The following is an 18,804-nucleotide window of genomic DNA, read 5'->3' on the forward strand; positions in this document are numbered from 1 at the left end:
TCAAATGTCCCCATAATCACACTCAAGGCCACCCCAGGCCAGCAGAGTTCTTGGTTCCAACAGAGGCCTGGCTGCCCTGAGTTTCTAGAAGACTAGTATGCTACGGACACCCTTGGCAAGGGCACATATTTATATTTAGAAGCGAAGCCTGCTGCTTTAGAAGGTTATAGAATGTGCACTCCTCAGAACAGGCGTATTCTTCTCCCTGAGTCAGAAACACAAAATGCCTCTATGGGCCAGGCAGGTGATAGAAATGAACACATGTTTGTTTTCGTCAGTGTGGGCAGTGTCGGGTTCAGGAAACTGGAGACAGCGTCTGGTCTAATGACATTCACGATTAGTCCAAAAACACCAAAATATCCATGCCAAACCAAATGTCAGAGGGTCGAGTTCAGCGTGTGAGCCGCCAGGCTGCAACTTCTATTCTCTGTAGGTAATCTTTTGGTTTGGTTTTTGGTGTTTGTTTTTGTTTTTTGTTTTTGGATGGCATTTGTTGGGCACTTCCATGGCAGGCATTTGCCAAAGGACCTTGCTTCAAACTTTCTGTCCATCATCTTATGTAACTTTCCCCACGACTCCATAAGCGGAGTCGTCATTTTCCCCCTTCACGGCTGAGATTGAGCTGAGGGAGGTTTAACATGCTTCCCACGGCCACGCGGTGAGAAGGGGTGGCCCGAGAGTGAGACCTGAGCTCTGCCTAGTTCTAAAGGCGGCTCCTACTTGTCTTACTAATATTTCTCCAACGGTGGTCCTCAGATCACTGGCATCAGAGTTCCTCCCACCCTGGACTTACGAAATCAGAATCTCTGGGGTTTTCCTGGTGCTCCCACTGTACTGAGAAGTTTATGAACCTCGTAGGAGCTACATGGCCTTTCTGACTCAGTGCAACGTGACACTTTCCTTTCCGGGAGAGATTGCTATTGTTAAGCATGGGCCGAGTGAGTCTTCCTCGACCTGCCCTGTCTCCATGCATCAGGGAATGCCACTTTACTTCTGTAGCCAGGGGAAAACACGGAAGCAAGGTCATGAATCATGGTTCTGTTTATATGTTGGTTGCTGAGGCTAAATATTTATTGCTTTAAGTAAGAGGTTCTGTCTTAATTAGAGTCATAACTAACCACAAGTGCATTGAAATGCGATCTCATGACCGTAAGACATGCTTTTCTCAACAGAAAGCCATAGCCAACCAACCCTTTTAATGTGCCAGGGCCACTGATCAAAGTATTAAGGTTTATCTAAACTGAAAAAAAGCTTTTAGAATCCAAAAGTGCTTAGAAGCTTCATCTATGGACTTATCTGTTGTTCTTACTATAACTTATAGGTTCACACTTATGATCCTGTGTCTTAAAAGCATTAAGGTGTAGGCAATATAAAAACCTGTGATTAGGCTACATTTAACTTTGAAATGCGTTGTGTCCACTTCCTGATCTTGCCCTGCCCTCCTAGAATGGGCATTCTTCTCCCTGAAATCACCAGGAGAGTGTTAGAAGATACTGACTGAGGCCCAGGCCTCATCCCAGGCTAATTAAGTCATGATTTCTGGGAAAGGAACCTTAGCATTGGTATTTTTTATGCTCCCCTAGTGATTCTAATATCCATTCAGGGATGGGGAGGGACCACTGCCTTACAAGTTTTAATGGGTGAGGGTACTGAGGTACTGACAGAATACCCATGTGTAGTTAGGCCTGGATTCGAATCCTGGCTCTCGCTTTTGCTGCCTGTGTGACCTTGGGCAAATTGCTTAACCTCTCTGAGCTGCAGTTCCTTCATTGGAAAAACGGATGTGATCGTGCCTAGCTCGCAAGGTAATCATAAAAATGAATGGAGATAATACATAGAAGTATTTACATTAGCCTTAGGAGTACTTAACTTGGTGCTTAGGACGAGCTGAATAAACAGGAGATAATATTGTTACTGTTATTATTGTGTTTCACTGGGAATGAGTTTCCATTTGTAGGAACATGTATCCCTGAAGAGCACTGGGGGACGAAGGGCAGCTGTCCTGGGACTCGGCCTTTGTTGGTGCAGATAAACCACAATAAGCACTGGTATTCTGCTAATCAGATTCCACACCCCTGGGGACCCACAGAGAATGCTGGTCGGATCTTTGAAGTTCGTCCACCCCCCACCCCACCCCCAGCAGTGCCACTGAGATACAGGGATTTAGAATAAGACAGTATCCATGCAGTAAGGGATATCTATTTTTGTCATTGCTTACCCACACCCTAGATACTTTTAAGATAAATTGCTTTAGAGTAGGAGGTCTTCTGGCCGTGGCGGGGATATATAATTGTGTCTCTCTGTGAAAGCCAGAGCCCCAGGTGCAGCCAGCACTAACTGGCCGGTCTTGACGACACAGAGGGGATGGCCCCTCAAGTGGACACATGGAGGGGCTTAGCTCAGCCACCCTTTTTCTCTCTTTCTCTTAATTCCTGACCCTTTGCCTGTGGACGGTTCACTTGGTTGACACATACACGTTTTAGAATTGGCTCGATTCCATCCAACCCCTCCAGTGTTCAGCCCTCTGCTGAAATCAGGCAAATATACTGAACTATTTTGCTCTGAAAAACGACTTAGGAAAATCAATTGCCTGAAAAAGAGCAACACAAAAGTTTGTGGCAAACAATCAGAACCCCTAGTGGTGAAGACCACTAGAAGACCTAGTGGTGAAGATTTATTAATTAGGGGTTAGTGTACCATTCTGGAAACATCCTGGAGGCAGAGACCAAACCCTGTGTGCCAGCACCGGTGCCCCTCACCTGCTGCAGGGCAGCTGTGATTTTTTGCCTTCTGGTGGACCTTCAGAACTATTGGTTTATTTCCTGGGACTGAAGCCTTTACCTTTCCTTAACATCTGGCCTCAAAGGCTAAGGAGTTGGCTGAATTTTGTGCACTGTGGACATGCAGATAAGCGGGCTCCATATTTGCACCCACCTATCCCCCTAAGCTTCTACAAGAATGCCCGTCTTGGGGTGGGATTACGTGTAGAGCCCTGGCGCGCAGTGCTGGGTGCTCTCTTCTTCCCTGCTCTTTGGCCTCAAGCTGCTGCCTAAGTCATGCACTCCAGAGCCGCGTGGGAATGCATTGCTCTCCGCAGCTCTGGAGTCTGCTCCACATGGGTCAGTAATTGGGAGCGTGTTCTGTATGTAGCTTTCAGTGGGAAGAGTGTGTTTGAGCACTCTTGGGCCAGGTCACACAGAGCTTCCCATGCAGCCTGCACAAGTCCACTTGGTGTTGAGAACCCCACACCCCTAAACCCAAACAGTGCCTATGTGGGGAGTTGTTTTGTGTTTTGTTACTTCAACACTTGGGGGACTCCAAAGCTGGTTATGAGAAAATCCCAAGAATGCCGAGCATTTCCGGTGTGGTGTGCTGGGCCAGGGACATCAAAGGTTCAGTGTGAGTGCAGAGGACAGAGCCTGGGTCTGGTCGCCCCCCACCCCTCACCCACCTCACCATTACTGTCACATTCACGCCGGCCAAGCCGCAAAGTCGCACGACTACGGTATGTGTGAGGCACACACACGTTTGCTTTGGCAGGGCTTTCTACACGCTAACTTTGTGGAATCCTTGGCTCAACTAGGATGAGGGTGGGGTGTGTGTGGGAGTGGTGGGGATGGTCATGGTTAATTCAACGCAACATGTATTCAGGATGTTTCCATAAAACATGACCTCATCTCTTCCAGCCCGCTGGTCATCATTATGCTGGTGGTCACTTTTGACTTAGTGGTTACAAAAAGAATTCCTTTTGTTACCAAAGTGGAAATTCATAGATTGCACATAGATTGTCCTTACCTCCCCCCGGAGAGTTAAGAGGCTGGAGCTATTACTAACACTGTCTCCACAACATCAGAACAATTCATTAATTCAAGGGAAAACAAAGCACAGCAAAGCAAAACAAAATACAGCAACAAAATCCATGCCAGGTCAGTTGTTGGGCGTTGGGCAGCTCACATAGCTGGGGAAGTTTTAGCCTTTCTCTCTTTTCAAATAATTATATTTTTTCATCCTCAACAGACAATCACATTAGGATCGGTAGGAAGATAAATTCACTTATTTAATCAGTATTTGTGAAGCGCCTGTGTCTTGGGTGCCAAAGACCGATGAAGTCTCATGGGGTGGAGATACACGATGAGCAAGTCAGGAAGCCAGACAATCTGAAGTGTGAGACGTGTCATGAAGGAAATAAGTGACTTGATTCAAGAAAGAAAGACTGAGGCAACTGACTACTTACCTGGGTTGAGTCCAGTAAAATAAAAGCACGTATTGTTGAATAAAACTAGTTGAATAAAAATAGCTGGTTACTAAAAGAAGTCACCCCTTTGTTGTAAGTATCAGAAGTTCTCAGAGACGAGCTCTGAGATGGAGAGAAGACCCGAGTTACCATTGTCAGAGAACCAACTGCCTCCCCTCCTTTCACAGGGGGCAGTCCAGCCAAGCAGACCACCTGGGAAGGAGGGCACCGGGTCCCGGCAGTGGCTTACTGGCCTGGCACAGTTCCCATCAATGTCACCAGCACTGCCTTGTTAAGGTATGAGACCCAAACTATCTTGAGATGTTGGGGTTCAGGTCAAGAAAGTCATGGAGACTTGAGTGGTTAGAGACCTCAGGAAGAGAGACCTTGTCTACTACCTACCTTTCCCAGGTGTTCTCAGGTAGCTCCACAGCTTTGATGGTAGCAGCATGGGTCTGCCTGTAGGCAGTGCCACCCAAGAGCAAGATTTAGCACAGTGGGAGTCTTTCCAATCCACCCTCTGGGTTAATGTCTGAGTGAAGAGGGCATGGTCTTTTTGGCATTCCGGAGCGGACTCGGACAATGCCTGCTGAAGAGAAAGCAACAGCAGAGAGGGAGGCAGCGGCATCTCCCTTCTGCCTGGGGCCAAGCTGATGGGAGGAAATACATCATTTGAGCTGTAATTATTCCATCCTTGAGGGTAGGGCAGGTATTCTGGGGTGGCGGTGTGGGTGGCGATGTGCAGCCAGCATTTCACTGGCAATCCCATGGCTCCGAGAAAGGAACGTAGATGTCCACTTGCCCCGGAGGGTGGGGAGAAGGGAGGCAGAAAGACTGACTCCTTAGGCGAAGACCGTCTTCCGACCTCTGGCAATGAAGCTTCTGTCTACACTGAGGTGAGTCACTGGGTATTTCCTGTTAGAAGGATGAGTGTAAATGTGATCTCTCACCATCACCCTCAACTCCTCATTAAGGCAGGTATAGGAGTCCATCTCCTTGGCATGGAACTTGGCTGTGGTGTGCCATTCTGAAAGCAATGCCGTGCAGCTGTGTAACCATGACTTATAATGGGGACTTCTCACTCATTCAGGCGTGGGCACCTTCATTCACCTTCAAGGGGGGCAAGGGGGACCCTCAGAAAAGCCAATGCCTGCTCACGTGCTTGGAAATTTTGGTCTGTTTAGAGAATAATCTACCGTTTCCCCCAAAATAAGACCTAACCAGAAAATAAGCCCTAACATGATTTTTCAGGATGCCATCCCCTGAACATAAGCCCTAATGCGTCTTTTGGAGCCAAAATTAATATAAGTAGAAGAAAGGAAGCTTCACAGGCTCTCTCCAGCATCCCCAGATCTAGTTAGAGGGGAGAGACTAAAGCCCAGGGAAAAGGAAAGATAAACAGCACTGATGGCCAAAGTCGGGGGTGGGGAGGCACTGCCCCCCCCTGCAGCCTGTGGGCCCCCAGGACTGTGGGTCAGCCCTGTACAGTCAGGGGAGGCAGCGTGCTGTCATGGGGTGCCAGCAGGTGTGACAACAGCAGCTCGGGCTGGAGTTTCATGATGTCAGGTTGGCCGGGAAGAGGGCCAGGCGGGTTGCTTTTTATGGGGCTGACTCGGTGCAGTCAGGCCAAGTTCACGGGCTGGGCTGTGCGTGCACGAATAGCCCGGCCATCTCTCAAGTTACATCACCGAAAAGCAAGCATGCAGTTCTCATTTGATACCAGTGTTTGCACCTACAGTCCACTAGGGCCCCGTGATAAAATTGCATCCCCTTGTTGATCATCTAGGGCCTCAGAGGTGACGACTGACTTAGGGGGTAGTTTGGAGACCGAAGGAAGTGAGTCTTGGTGTAAAGAAGCATTTGATGGAGGGCCCTTGGAATTTTTACCAGGACAAGAACAATGCACCAAACCAGCACTCATATTTTTTTGGTGTTAAATTAGTCTCGAATTTAGCAGGATGGTTTGTCTCCATGGAATTCACCCTGTTGCTCTTCCCCCATGTGAATCCGTGGAAAGCAAACTTGGGTGGAAGATCCTTACTGCCAGGACAGGCCACCGTGTATCTGCTGGCTTTTCCATGAGTCCCTCTGGGTCAGCCCCATGGAGAATAATAGCCTCAGGGTCTATTTTCCGGAAACTGATGCTGGCACTTCAGGCGTGTGGGAGCCCAGCACTTCCTCCCAGAGTGCTTATCACTATTCTAGAACTTCATTCCTCAGAGGTTGTAGGTCTTTTTTCCAGATCAGCGATAACTCCCTTAAGCCACCCAGAGCTAAGGCCAGAGTCCCTGAGGAACTGTGGGCATCCAAGAAAAGATGGGTGGATATAAGTACTTACATGAATGGCAGAACATTAAAAAGTGGGGGGTGGGGGTCGTCCACACTAATCCCATCGGTTCCCTTTTAGAGATAACCAGTATTCACGTTTGGGGCTGTGCCCATTTGAGGTAATGAGATCAAAGAAAGCTCTTGCGCATGCCCTGTCCCCAAAGCCCCGTGCCATAACTACAGAATAACTTACAGAAGTTATTCGACAAATGGTTGTGTCCAGCCATGGGTCGGAGTTGCTCTAGGGCCTGGACGTTCAGTAATGAGCCAGTCAGACAGAGGCTCCTAAATCTTGGGAGCTGACTTCCCTGCGGGAGGGCAGGGCTGGGGCAGCACCTGTGAAAGGGCCTGGTGGTGGTTTAAACCTAAAACTCGAAAGCAGGGTGTTTCAACCTCAGCACTGTTGACATTTGGGGCTGGATTGTTCTCTGTTGTGAGGGGCTGCCCTATGCACTGCAGGATGTTTGGCAGCGTCCCTGGACTCTCCCCACTGGATGCCCACTGCACCCCCCACCCCCAGTTGTGACAACCAAAATGTCTCCAGGCAGCTCCTCGTGTGCCCTGGACGACCAGCCCATGCTGGTTGGGAACCAGACCTTCATGTGGTTTCTCTTAGCCATGAATAAAAAGATGAAGGTTCTGCTGTGTATCCGAGCTGGGAGCCCCCTCTCTGTTCATCTCTTTCAGAGATGACGGGAGCAAGTCCAAGGTGACCAGAATGGTATGACGGACTTGAAACAATCTCATCTGAGAAAGAGCTAACGCTGCTGTGTAGCCAGGAGAGTGGGTGGTCCCCTGGGGAACCTCTTGGCTCTCTTTCCATATCCGAAAGGCAGTCATATGTGGAAGAGGATTCGACTGGTTCAGTACTGTCTTGAGCCACAGAAACGTGTCCCAGAAGTAGCTACAAGGAGAAGCTATTCACATCAGTGTCCTGTGGTTTAGGTGTCACCCTGGGCAGGGTCTAGTCACAGGTCCCCTTTCCAAGTCCCCCCCTCCCACACACACACATTTCCTGTATCTGGCAGTGGGCAGCAGCAGGGGGAGATGGGAAGGTGGTCTCAGCCCCACGCTGGGCTCTGTAAGGGACGTGCACGCTGTGCTGTTGGGCTCTGCTGATGCTTTGGGGGAAACTGCAGCCCCTCAAGCCTCCCAGCAGGTCTTGGGCCAGGAGGGGTGGGCACGCAGGAAGAAACATACAACTAAACACCAAAAAAGAAATGCTCCCCTATCCTGGGGACACTTCCCACTCTTCCATGGTCTGGAGGAAGTTCTGCTCTCCCCGTCCTCCCTCCAGACTGAGGACAGAACTCTCCCCCTTCCCCGCCATGTCCAGTCCCATGCACCCCCAGTCCTTCCCCATGGAACCCCCTTGCCCTTCTCACTTCCCGTTTTCAGATCACATCCGCCTTTGTTCCCAGATATAATGTGTCCAGCTTCTAGGAAAGCCCCTCCCTTCACGCCCGCCCCCTTTGCCCTAGGACGCACTCTGCCCCAGGACAGCCCAGGACTGCACCTCGGTTCCCATCAGCACAGGCACGGGGCCTGAGGTCCAGGTGGTTCTGCTTGGAGCCCGCCTGCTGCAGCCCTTCAGATCCCTGCCTGCCTGCTGGGGGCAGGGCCTCCCCCGTCCCTGTGGCCTTCACCCCGTTTGCACACCCACGTTCCTGGGCAGCTCCTTGGATAAGAACACTAAGCGGCACACTGCCTCTGGGTAACCTTCAGTGCCTTGGGCTGGCCGAAGCCATCGTAAGAAAAAAGGAATACTGTATTTTTACACGGGTAGCAGCAAAGGTGTTCCCTTACCTCTCTGACAGCAGCTGTTTATGTGGTGGCGCAGAGAACACCCTCCGCCTCTCCTTCCGGGGGCAGGGTCGGGGCTGCCCTGCTCATCCCCAAGAGGCCATGAAATTGGGGGTTCTTCCCTTCTAATGTCACGGCCAACGTCTTCGTCAGGCCTAGGACACACTTGCAGTGCCAGGGCCCAGGGGACGGAGGAGCACATGACATTTTTATTCTTTTTTTAAACCAGAAGAAAAGGAAAGAAAGAACTGTCAGGCTGAGCGAAATGGTTTGAGGTAGACTCTTTATGTATTCATCTTGATGTCCACATAGTTGTGAAATGTAATTTTTGATATTTTGTATAGAGGAAGGGACCCGTGGCCCCAGGAAAGTCAGAAGGTAGCCTTGCCCAAAGCCCCATTTCAAGTATCACAACGAAATCCAGAAACTTAAAATGGTAGCTTTGGGGCCTTCCCCGCCCCCCCCCCCCCCCCCCCCGTCTCTTCCTCCAAGGTCTTGAGACTTCCAGGACCAATTTCTTAGGTGAGATTTGAGGTTTGGAGCAGCTGGGATCCCTTTGGTAGCTTTCATAGAGCTGATGGTTTCTCCAAGTTCACGCCTAGGCTGGGGGCCAGCCCTGGGGTGGCCTTGGGACTGTGTGCCTGGAGGATCTCCCCCTTCCCAGGGGAACCTCAGGGGCTTGGCTTCCTCTATTACATGAGGAAATATTTTTGACAGCCTGAGCTTGCCAGTCAGCTGGGATTGGCAAGTCACTGGAGACACTGACGCTTTTCTCGTGGGCCAGAGGTTTTCTTTGTGCGCTGGGTGGATTAGGTTCCTCTGAGGTTCCCAGTAAATTCTGAGGCACTAGGGTTCCGAGAACTTTAGACTTAGTGCTATATAATTAGGATGTTAAGCGTCATCATGGCGGGGGGGGGGGGAGTAAGATGGAAAAAAAAGACAGTGTACCATGCATTCCAAGATCTAACGCAGATCTGTTTTTCTTACTCACTGATTTGACCCATCTGTGACACAGAACTCTCGTAGGGGCGCAAATGAGGGAAAGCTCAGACAAACAGCCTCCCATCCCCATGGCCTTTTCCCGCTACATTGCAGTCCTCTGTGCTGGCCAATTTGTGGCGGAAACCTTGGACTCCAGACAGGTTTCTGCAAGTGCTTACTCTGCTCTCCTTGGTGTGGCATTAGCGTGGGGTGCCAGCTCCTCGAGCATGTATCTCAAGAGATAAGCCACCAGCTACGTGGACTGTGAAAGCTGAAGGCAACCCAGAAACACTCTGTACCAGAGTCAAAGGAGAGATTCTGCCTGGGGTTGTAGGCAGAGCCCTGGAGAGGAGAAGGGGGCTAGCACAGGGGGGACTTGCATGGAAGGTCTCACCTGCAACGCCTCTTGGAGGGCAGAGCACTCCTCCCCAGACCCCCAGGGGGGAAGGTCTGGCCCTTCAGGCCCACATGAGTGAGTCTGAAGTTTGCTGCTGTGCCTAGCTTCAGGCGCACCGGGGCCTCTTTCCTGGGGAAGTCCAACCTCACAATGGCCCTGCTCTCCTAGTTCTGTCAAGTCCCACCGACTCTCCGTTGGCCTGGCCCTCAGATAAACAGCTCTGTTGAAAAGGCATCTGGTTGGTTCTTGCAGCAGAGTTGTTTCCGATGGAGCACAGCAGGCTGGAGGGAGATGTACAGTAAAATGGTACCGCGTGACTTAAAAAAAAAAAAAATCACATGAACAAAACCCACCAAAATGTTAACAGTGGCTGCCTTTGGGTGGTGCACTGTTTGTGCCTTGTTTTCTCCTTTATATTTCTGGATGTGCTGTTTTTTTTTTCTGTCGTAAACATTTACTATTCTGTGATAGGGGAGAAACAGAGCTAAAGTAAAGGGGGTGAATGTTTCCCACGTTATGACATTCTAAACAAAGACTAGATATTTGGGACACAGAGACCCAGGGAAGGAGAAATGAAGTACGTGTTCTCTCGCAGATACCTGCCGCACACTGTTCCCTCTCAGCGAGTGGCCTAGTTGCCGGTGACAGGTAGAACCGCTGAGATCTCAGGTCCTCAGGGGTGTCCCTGACCATAATTGTAACATACACATGCAATGAACATTTTCCGAGTGCCAGCTTCTTCTCTATGCCTTACCTGTGTGCCCCATCCACACTGCCAGCTTACGAGCTGGACACTTATTACTACGCCCCCTTTAAAGAGCAGAAAACTGAAGCACTCGGAACTAGATAGGGTGGCAGCACTGGGATTTTCACCCAAGCAACACCTGGCTGCAGAGCCTGGGCGCAACCGCCAGGCCATTCTGCCCATTGTAGGAGTGGAAATCCAGGTGGAAACTGAAGGAAGGACAGGCAGGTGGAGGGGGCGGGCCATGCGGGAGGCTGTCGGTGCTGGGTTTGGACTGGCTGGGTGGGGTCTTGACCACAGCATGGCCAGGAGAGAGTCCGGGACTAGTTGGAGCCAAGGCTGTCTTACTCTTCCTGCAGCGTGCTGGACATCTTCCCCACTGTGGTAGCCCTGGCCGGGGCCAGCCTGCCCCCAGGCCGACACTTTGATGGTCTGGATGCCTCTGAGGTGCTATTTGGTGGATCGCAGACTGGACACAGGGTAAGTAGAGGAGGTATGTGCCCCAGCTGGGCTCTCGAGGAGGTTGGCCTGCCACCTCTCACCTGGCCTGGCCATCTTTGTGCAAACAGAGCCACGCTCAGAAGATGCATGCAAGTGGCCACGTCAGATCTGGTTGAAGAAACTCCGAGGGTGACTCCTCGGAGATGAACCTCTTTCCACTCCCTTTCTCCTCTTCCCGTATAATCAACCCAGTGTGTCCATCCAGATTTATGTGTAAACAGTTTGGCTGAAGGTGGGTGCAGACCCTTGGACAGCAGGGACAGCCCCCCGACGCCTGGAGGGCCCACCCGGAGGTTCTGTAGCCCCCCACTAGCTTTGGACTTTGCTTCCCAGAACCCCAGTGTCCCCTCTTCAGGTGCTCTGAAGCACAGCCAGGAAATGTTAGGCCTCGTGGCCTTTCCCTGTCATTTCCGTGTGTCTTCCTTTCACCAAAAGGAGGAAGTGGGAGGAGGGAAGGAGGCTACTTTGTAAGGCGGCCCTGATGTGTGAGGGACCCACACATCAAAAAGTCTATTTATGTCCTTACTGATGGTTACATGGGAGTGACTCACATGCTGCTCCCACGGACTGTGGTGGTTCCTGAAACTGTCCTCCCCACGCAGCCGGCCCCAGCGAGCCGGCACACTGCACCTGAGGGGGCCATCGCTGCTTCTGTGGACATGCTTTAGTTTCTGGGGGTTGTCAGATGGTGCGTGGAGTATCCCCGGAATAGCTGACCCTCTAGAGCTGTGCCAGGCTGAGCCCTATGCCTGAGCAGCAGCAAAGCAGGAAGATGGTTTCCGCCTTCAGGCTGGAAGTTTGCAGTATGTGACCCTGGGGGCTACTGAGGACGTCAGTGGAGAGGTGCTCCTGAGTGTTTATCACCATGGCTACTGACAGAATAATTGGGGTCATCAGGAAGTGCTTCAAGGACTGTGGTCTCCTTGGCGTTGTCGGTGGCCTGTGCAAGCCAGTGCCTTTGCACTAACTTCCGTTCTCAGAGAGGAGAGCCCTCGCTTTCTTAAGTCTGCAGATTCACAGAGGCCCCATCCGTGGGGCCTGACAGTTATGGGTCTAGTGCCCATTGAGATGGGGCCCAGGAATCAGGTAGGAGGACCAGATACAAGCCACAGCACCATTGGGGGTTTTCGTGGTGACTTATAATGCAGCTGGAGTTGGGCGTATTTTCTCCCTAAGTACACCCCACAGCCCAGATGGAAACGGCCACAATTTACTGCTTGCAGGAAGCTGCTGCTGCTGATCTTCAAGAGTAAAGGCACAGGGTGCAGGCCCCTATGGGCCACACCTGCCACCTGGAGCACTAGATGCCTGCAGTGTTACTGAAGACGCTTGCTATAAGCTTATTCGGAGTTTGAGGGCAACGTTGGTAGTGGTTGGCTCTGAATTTGGCCTTGGTCTTTTTCTGGTCAGCCACTGACAAGATGAGAGGAAATCATCTCAAATTTAGGAAGGCCAGGAGGTAAAAATATGCATGATTAGATAGATATACATACATCTACATATGTGCATACACACATACATACATGTATACACGTGTATTTTTTAAATCAACAAAATTTAATTGTGTTCACCCTTAGATATGTCTTGGACTTACAAGGATTCTAATATGGGTTGGTTTGGAAGAAAACCATTCCAGTTTCAGGAAGCCGAAAGTAACTCCTAGTCATCTCAACACAATATGCAAATATGTCTCAGCAATTGGGTTCTTCCTATTTTGCAAATGAAGTAACTGAAAGTTGAAGAGCAGAAGCAAAACCGAGAGGCACTTACATTTTGGCAACCATCCCAGGCCCTTTGTGGATTAATTAAAGGCAGACTAGTGGGCTATTGGTTTTTGTACTGAATGGTTTTCTCACTACCCACTCCATCGACAGCTAGGGACGTCGTATCTGGGATGTTCAAAGCCAGTCGTAGCTGATGCCATGCTGCATATTCTTGCATCTGCTGAGTCTTGCTTCTGACCTTGGTAGGTCCAGACAAATAGGGCAAGCACAGCAGGGAGAGGGGAGCTGGGGAGGGGGGATGAACAGCCTGGCACCAAATGTCCACATTGTATTTGCCTGGCTCCCAGATGGAAGTGGGAGGTCATAGTGTCCCCACTGGTCAGGTCCTATCTCAGTCCCAGATGGCCGTGACCAACTCCAAAAATGGTCAGCAAAGGGAAGGCTTGCTTAATGGCTCCGCCACTACTCAGGGCAAGCCAGTCTGGGGCTGCTGGGGGTCATAAAATGTTTGGCACATCCCTGGAGGCCTTACATTGAGCAAACAGAAGCTGGATTTTAGTCTCTGGAACGCCAGTCCCTTTTCTTAGGGAGGCCCCTAGTGGTGAAAGACACCACCCAGAGTGGCTGGTGAAGGGCTGACTACTTCAGGTGCACCCCACCTGATGGGGTGGTAGGGCCTCCTCCTGGGGATGCTTTCTGGGACCTAAGGTAAGGTGATGCTGTCATGCTTAAATACACAAAAAATAAAGCAAAACGAACAGGTAAGCAAGGCAACCAAGAAGGTGCAACATGTTTTCTGAAGATAGTTTTATCTCTGAAATTTGGACTGGGCGCCCTCTGCAGAGGAAATGTCTTCAGCTGTGATTCATGGGTAACGTTGCCAAGCTCCTTCCTATGTTGATATAAATAAGAACACCAGCATCACACTGAGCTGCTCAAAGGGTGAAAAAAAAAGGCGTATAAAAGTTCTCCAAAATCCATCCACGTTTCTGAGAGTGAGCCATCCCCAAATTAGCTTCCTCTTGGATTGTGGAAGTTGCCTCTGGTAACCTTGAATAAATATCCCAGCCCACACTGTGGAAGTTCTGTTACCGAGACTCAAATAATGTCCATGATTTGAACCAGCAGACCTTGACTCCCATCTCTGGATGTCCGAGTGCATCATAGATCAATTGACAATAGGTTTTCCAAGTCTCCCACTTCCTGCCTTCTCCAGAAGGAAACAAAACAGCCTCCTGCGGTGAGAGGCTTGGCTTCCTGCAGGGTTGGAAGAAGTGAGGGTTTTGAGTTACTACTTTTTTTCCTGTTTGGAAGGAGCCTGCTGTCATCACGCTGGCTGGGGAACTGCAGAGGTTGTCACGAGAGCACGGAAGAGGCAGGTGTGGGAGGAGCCCCACCCTCGGCAGTATCCTCTCAGAGCTGGGAAACGTGTGTGGGGGGGAACAGCTGTTTACAGCTACAACAGATGTTTCTCATTTTTTTTTTTTTTTAGCCCCATGGAAACTTTGAATCACAAAAGCGCCTTTCCAGTGATATATATTGGTCATGATTCATACCAGGGCGGTCTCCCGCTTCCAGCCCAAACCCACCACGCTACCAAGGACACTGGTCACTTATTTTCTACCAAATCCTGCCCTTTGGGAGCCCTGAATTAGGAGTTTCCATTCTGTAGGGCGATTCTTTTATCTGTGTGTGACCTGATGAGGAAGGATTCCCTCAGTCTGAGTGGTGTAGGATTGAGTCAGATGAGGACATCTCCATTCAGAGGTTAGGCTGTGCCCAGTTCTGGAGAAATCACACTGAGCTAGCTGTCCTCTCAGGATGCCTTCTTATGCCATCCTTGCTCAAGTGAGACTTATAAAATCGACTGGGTGCTGAAGAAGCCGTTTTGCAAAGACAGCCGAGGATCTCCAGTGTCAGAATCCCCTGGCATCTGAAACATGCAGGTTCCCAGGCGCCATCTTGAACCTGAGGGGGTGGGGCCCAGGCAGGGCCGGCCTCCTGGGCGTGTGACCTGTGCAGTCACTCAGGGCCCCACACTTAGAAGGACCCTGTGCATGGTTTATACTGCACATGCTGTGGCCGTCTTGAAATTCTGCACTTTGGGGGCAAGCTTTCTCTCATTCTTGTGTTGCACTGGACCCTCCAAATTACATACTTGGTATTGACCAGAGCTGTAACCCACTCCAATTCACAGAGGTTCCCAGGAGTGGGCTGGTGTGGAACACAGGCCTGTGTCTGTCAGCGTGGGGGGCAGGGGTAGGGATGGGGAGTGAGGATAGCGAGGACGGTGGAGAGGAGGAACCCTGAGAAAGCAATGCTTTCCAGGGAGCATCTAGTGTGATTTTCTTATTAGTAAGCCCTGCCACCCTTTTTGTCAGGTGCTGTTTCACCCCAACAGTGGAGCAGCTGGAGAGTACGGAGCCCTACAGACTGTCCGTCTGGAGCATTACAAGGCCTTCTATGTCACAGGTGAGTGAGTGAGTGGGGTGTGGCCCACCCACCTGGAGGATGGCCCCTGCCCCTGCCCCACCTAGACTCTCACTGAAGCGCTCCTTTGGGAGCTCTCAGCATCCCTGACAGTGCCCCACCCAAACCCTGGGCCCAGAAGAAGTTCCCAGCACCCAAGGGCCCAGCACAGGCCCTCTGCACCCACAATATGCAAACAGGTCTTCCTACTGTTCACCTAAATTTCCAGCAAGCTTAGAGCTAGTTCAGCACATTTATACAGTTTGTTTTCACTTGAAAAGCGTTTCATTTGTTAAAAGAAAAAAAATTCAACCGAGTAAATTTGAAGATTTAATTGGCTTTATTAATTTATTCACGTACCAGGCAGCATCCCATCCAGGAATTAGAAGGGCTCTAGGTGGGTGTTGTACAAAATGGAAGGTTTTTACAGGTAGAAGGGCATGGCAGGGAAGTTATTAGCAAAAGAAAAGAAAGGATTTTTTTTTTTAAGGCAGTCATCTTTTGGGGGAAAGGAATGGCTGGGGAGAGTGTTCATCCTTCAGATTACCTTACTAGTACTGATCAGGAAATTCCAGACTGATTGGTTTAAAACTCCACTCCTGGGACAGGCTGAAACTGCAGTTAGGTTAGTGAGTTTTGGATTGGAGACATAGCTTAGCAAAAGTGACTCCATTTTGGCCTTTTTAAACAAAAAATTACAGTTGACATAACAATGTTAATTTCAGGTGTACAACAGTGATTAGACATTTATATAACTTATGAAAAGATCACCCTGATAAATCTAGTACCCAGCTGACGCCATACATAGTTATTACAATATTATTGACTATATTCCTTGTGCTGTACTTCATCTCCCTGTGACTATTTTGTAATTGCCAATTTGTAATTCTTAATCCCTTTCCCTTTTCCACCCATTGCCCCACCGCCCGTCCCATCTGGCAATGCTCAGAATGTTCTCAGTATCTATGAGTTCATTTCTGTTTTGTTTATTTTGTTCTTAGGTTCCACATATAAGTAGAATCATACAGCATTTGTCTTTCTCTGTCTGACTTATTCTACTCAGCACAATACCCTCTAGGTCCATCCATGTTGTGGCAGATAGCACGATTTCATTCTTTTTTATGGTTGAGGAATATTCCATTACGTATATGCCACCTTTTCTTTATTCATTCTTCAATTGATGAGCACCCACGTTGCCTCTATACCTTGACTATTGTAAATAATACTGCAGTTAACATATGGATGCGCATGTCCCTTTGAAGCAGTGTTTTGGGTTTCTTCGGATAAATATCCAGAAGTGGGTTACTGGATCCTTTTTTGTCTCTTGTTATAGCCTTTGTTTTAAAGTCTGTTTTATCTGGTATAAGTATTGCTACCACAGATGGTTTTTTTGTTTGTTTGTTTCCATTTTCATGAAATATTTTTTTTATCCTTCTACTTTCAATCTGTGTGTATTTTCGTTCTGAAGTGCATCTCTTGTATGCAGCATATGTAAGGGTCTTGTTTTCTTATCCATTCAGTTACTCTATGTCTTTTGATTGGAGCATTTAATTCATTTACATTTAAAGTAATTGTTGACAGATATGTAATTATTGCCGTTTTATTATTCATATTTGTTCATCTTTTTTTTCTCATAAAGAAGCCCCTTTAATATTTCTTGTAATACTGGTTTGGTGGTATTGAATTCCTTTAGCTTTTTATGTCTGGGAAGCTCTTTATCTGTTCTTTGATTCTAAATGATAGCTTCGTTGGGTAGAGTAATTGAGGTTGTAGGTCATCACTTTGCTTTTCTTCACTTTGAACATTTTGTGCCAATCCCTCTGGCCTATAAAATTTCTGTTGAGAAATCAGCTCAGTCTTATGGGAGCTCCTTTATAGGTAACGAACTGCTTTCTCTTCCTGCTTTTAAGATTCTCTGTCCTTAACCTTTGGCATTTTAATTATGATGAGTCTTGGCCTGGGCCTCTTTGGGTTCATCTTGTTTGGGACTCTGTGCCTCCTGGGCTCTGTTTCCTTCCCCAGGTTAGGAAAGTTTTCCATCATTATTTCTTCAAATAGGTTTTCAATTCCTTGCTCACTCTCTTCTTCTTCTGGTACCCCTGTGATGCGAATGTTGGTACGCTTGAGGTTGACCCCGAAGCCCCTTAAACTCTCCTCAGTTTTTTGGATTCTTTTTTCTTTTGGCTGTGCTGATTGGGTGTTTTCTGCTACCTGATCTTCTAAATCGCTGATTCAATCCTCTGCTTCTAATCTATTGTTAATTCCTTCTAATATTCCTTTATTTCAGTTATTGCATTATTGATTTCTGACTGGTTCTTTTTTGTTTTCTATCTCCATGTTTATGTTTCCTGTCTCTTTGTTGACATTCTCTCTGAGATCATTGAGCATCCTTATAACCAGTGTTTTGAACTCTGCATCTGGTAGATTTCTTGTCTCCATTTTGTTCTTTCTCTGGAGCTTTGTTATGTTTGTTCATTTGGGACCTGTTTCTTTGTATCCCCATTTTGGCTGCCTCCCTGTGTTTGTTTCTATGTATTAGAGCTGCTGTGTTTCCTGGTCTTAGTAGAGTGGCCTTATGTAGTAGGTGTCCTGTGGCACAGTCTCCCTGGTCACCTGAGCCAGGTGCTCCAGAGGTGTCCCTTGCATGGGTTCTGTGTGCCCTTCTGTTGTAGTTGAGCCTTGGTTAATGTTTGCACATCAATGGAAGGGATTGACCCTCAGGGTGATTGGTTTCAAGGACTGGCTGTGACTACAGCAGAGGAGCTGTTGTGCAGGGGCTGACCCTATGGAGCAGGATTCGCTTTAGCAGGGCTCTGGTGCTTAACAAGTCTGCTCTTTGGGTGTATCTTTTGTTGAGGTGGTTAGGTTGTACTCTGGAGTGACGTGAAGCTGGACCCTGTTCTTGGACTTCTTGAGAGGGGCTGTGTTGCAGTTACAAAGTCAGCTGCTGCCTGTGCCCTGCCTGGGGCCACTTGGTATGAGCTGCAAAATGATCTGCAGATGGTTACCACTTGTGCTGGGCTTGGAGGTACCTAGGAGAGGTTAAGCTTCGAACTGAGGTCAGCTGGTGCTAACGCTGGGCTTAGTGCTGCTTAGCTAGAGGTATGGAGCACACCGAGGTCAGATGCAGCTTATTTGGGGTTCGTGAACCTTTGAGAGGTTTTAGGAAAGTCTGCTGAGCCAAGAAAGTCATTTGTATGGGAAAGCCACTGGAAATGGCCTGCAAGTTGGGTGGAGTGGCGTGTTAGAATCACCAGGGCGGGGTGAAGAGTGTTAGCTGGGTTGATGGAGACTCAATATGGCGCCCACCTGTATCTGCTTGCTGGGAGGGAGAAGGCTCAACAAAAGAACAATGGCTTGTACCTGCTCGTCTATCTGGGAGAAATCTGCTCCTCCAACCCTCGCCCTGAGGCCAGACAAGTCAAGACAATTCAATTCCTCCCTGTACATCGCTGGCACCTTTTGTGTTGCTGCCCCAGTGCTGGAGCTCAGAGCGAGTGAGTCAATCAGTGAGTAAGTCCATGCTCAGGTCCTTTCAAGCGGAGAACCTGGGTTTCCAGCTACCCTCTGTCTCACTCAACCAGAATCTCTGCTAGTTTTCACAGCCAGAAGTTCCCGGCAC

General features: G+C 49.1%; 1 protein-coding gene across 4 annotated transcripts in view; it reads left to right on the forward strand.

Annotated features, from left to right (window-relative positions):
- ARSG (arylsulfatase G) overlaps positions 1–18,804 on the forward strand; it is a 95,894-nt gene that overhangs the window by 67,600 nt on the left and 9,490 nt on the right. For all 4 annotated transcript variants that reach the window (XM_081027515.1, XM_081027513.1, XM_081027514.1 and 1 more), the window contains 3 exons: positions 4,423–4,531; positions 10,848–10,968; positions 15,095–15,185. In XM_081027515.1, the coding sequence (XP_080883641.1) occupies positions 4,423–4,531; positions 10,848–10,968; positions 15,095–15,185 (321 nt within the window). The remainder of the gene's footprint in view (positions 1–4,422; positions 4,532–10,847; positions 10,969–15,094; positions 15,186–18,804) is intronic.

The sequence above is a fragment of the Rhinolophus hipposideros genome (assembly GCF_964194185.1).
Source record: "Rhinolophus hipposideros genome assembly, chromosome: 20".
NCBI classification, from domain to species: Eukaryota; Metazoa; Chordata; class Mammalia; order Chiroptera; family Rhinolophidae; genus Rhinolophus; species Rhinolophus hipposideros.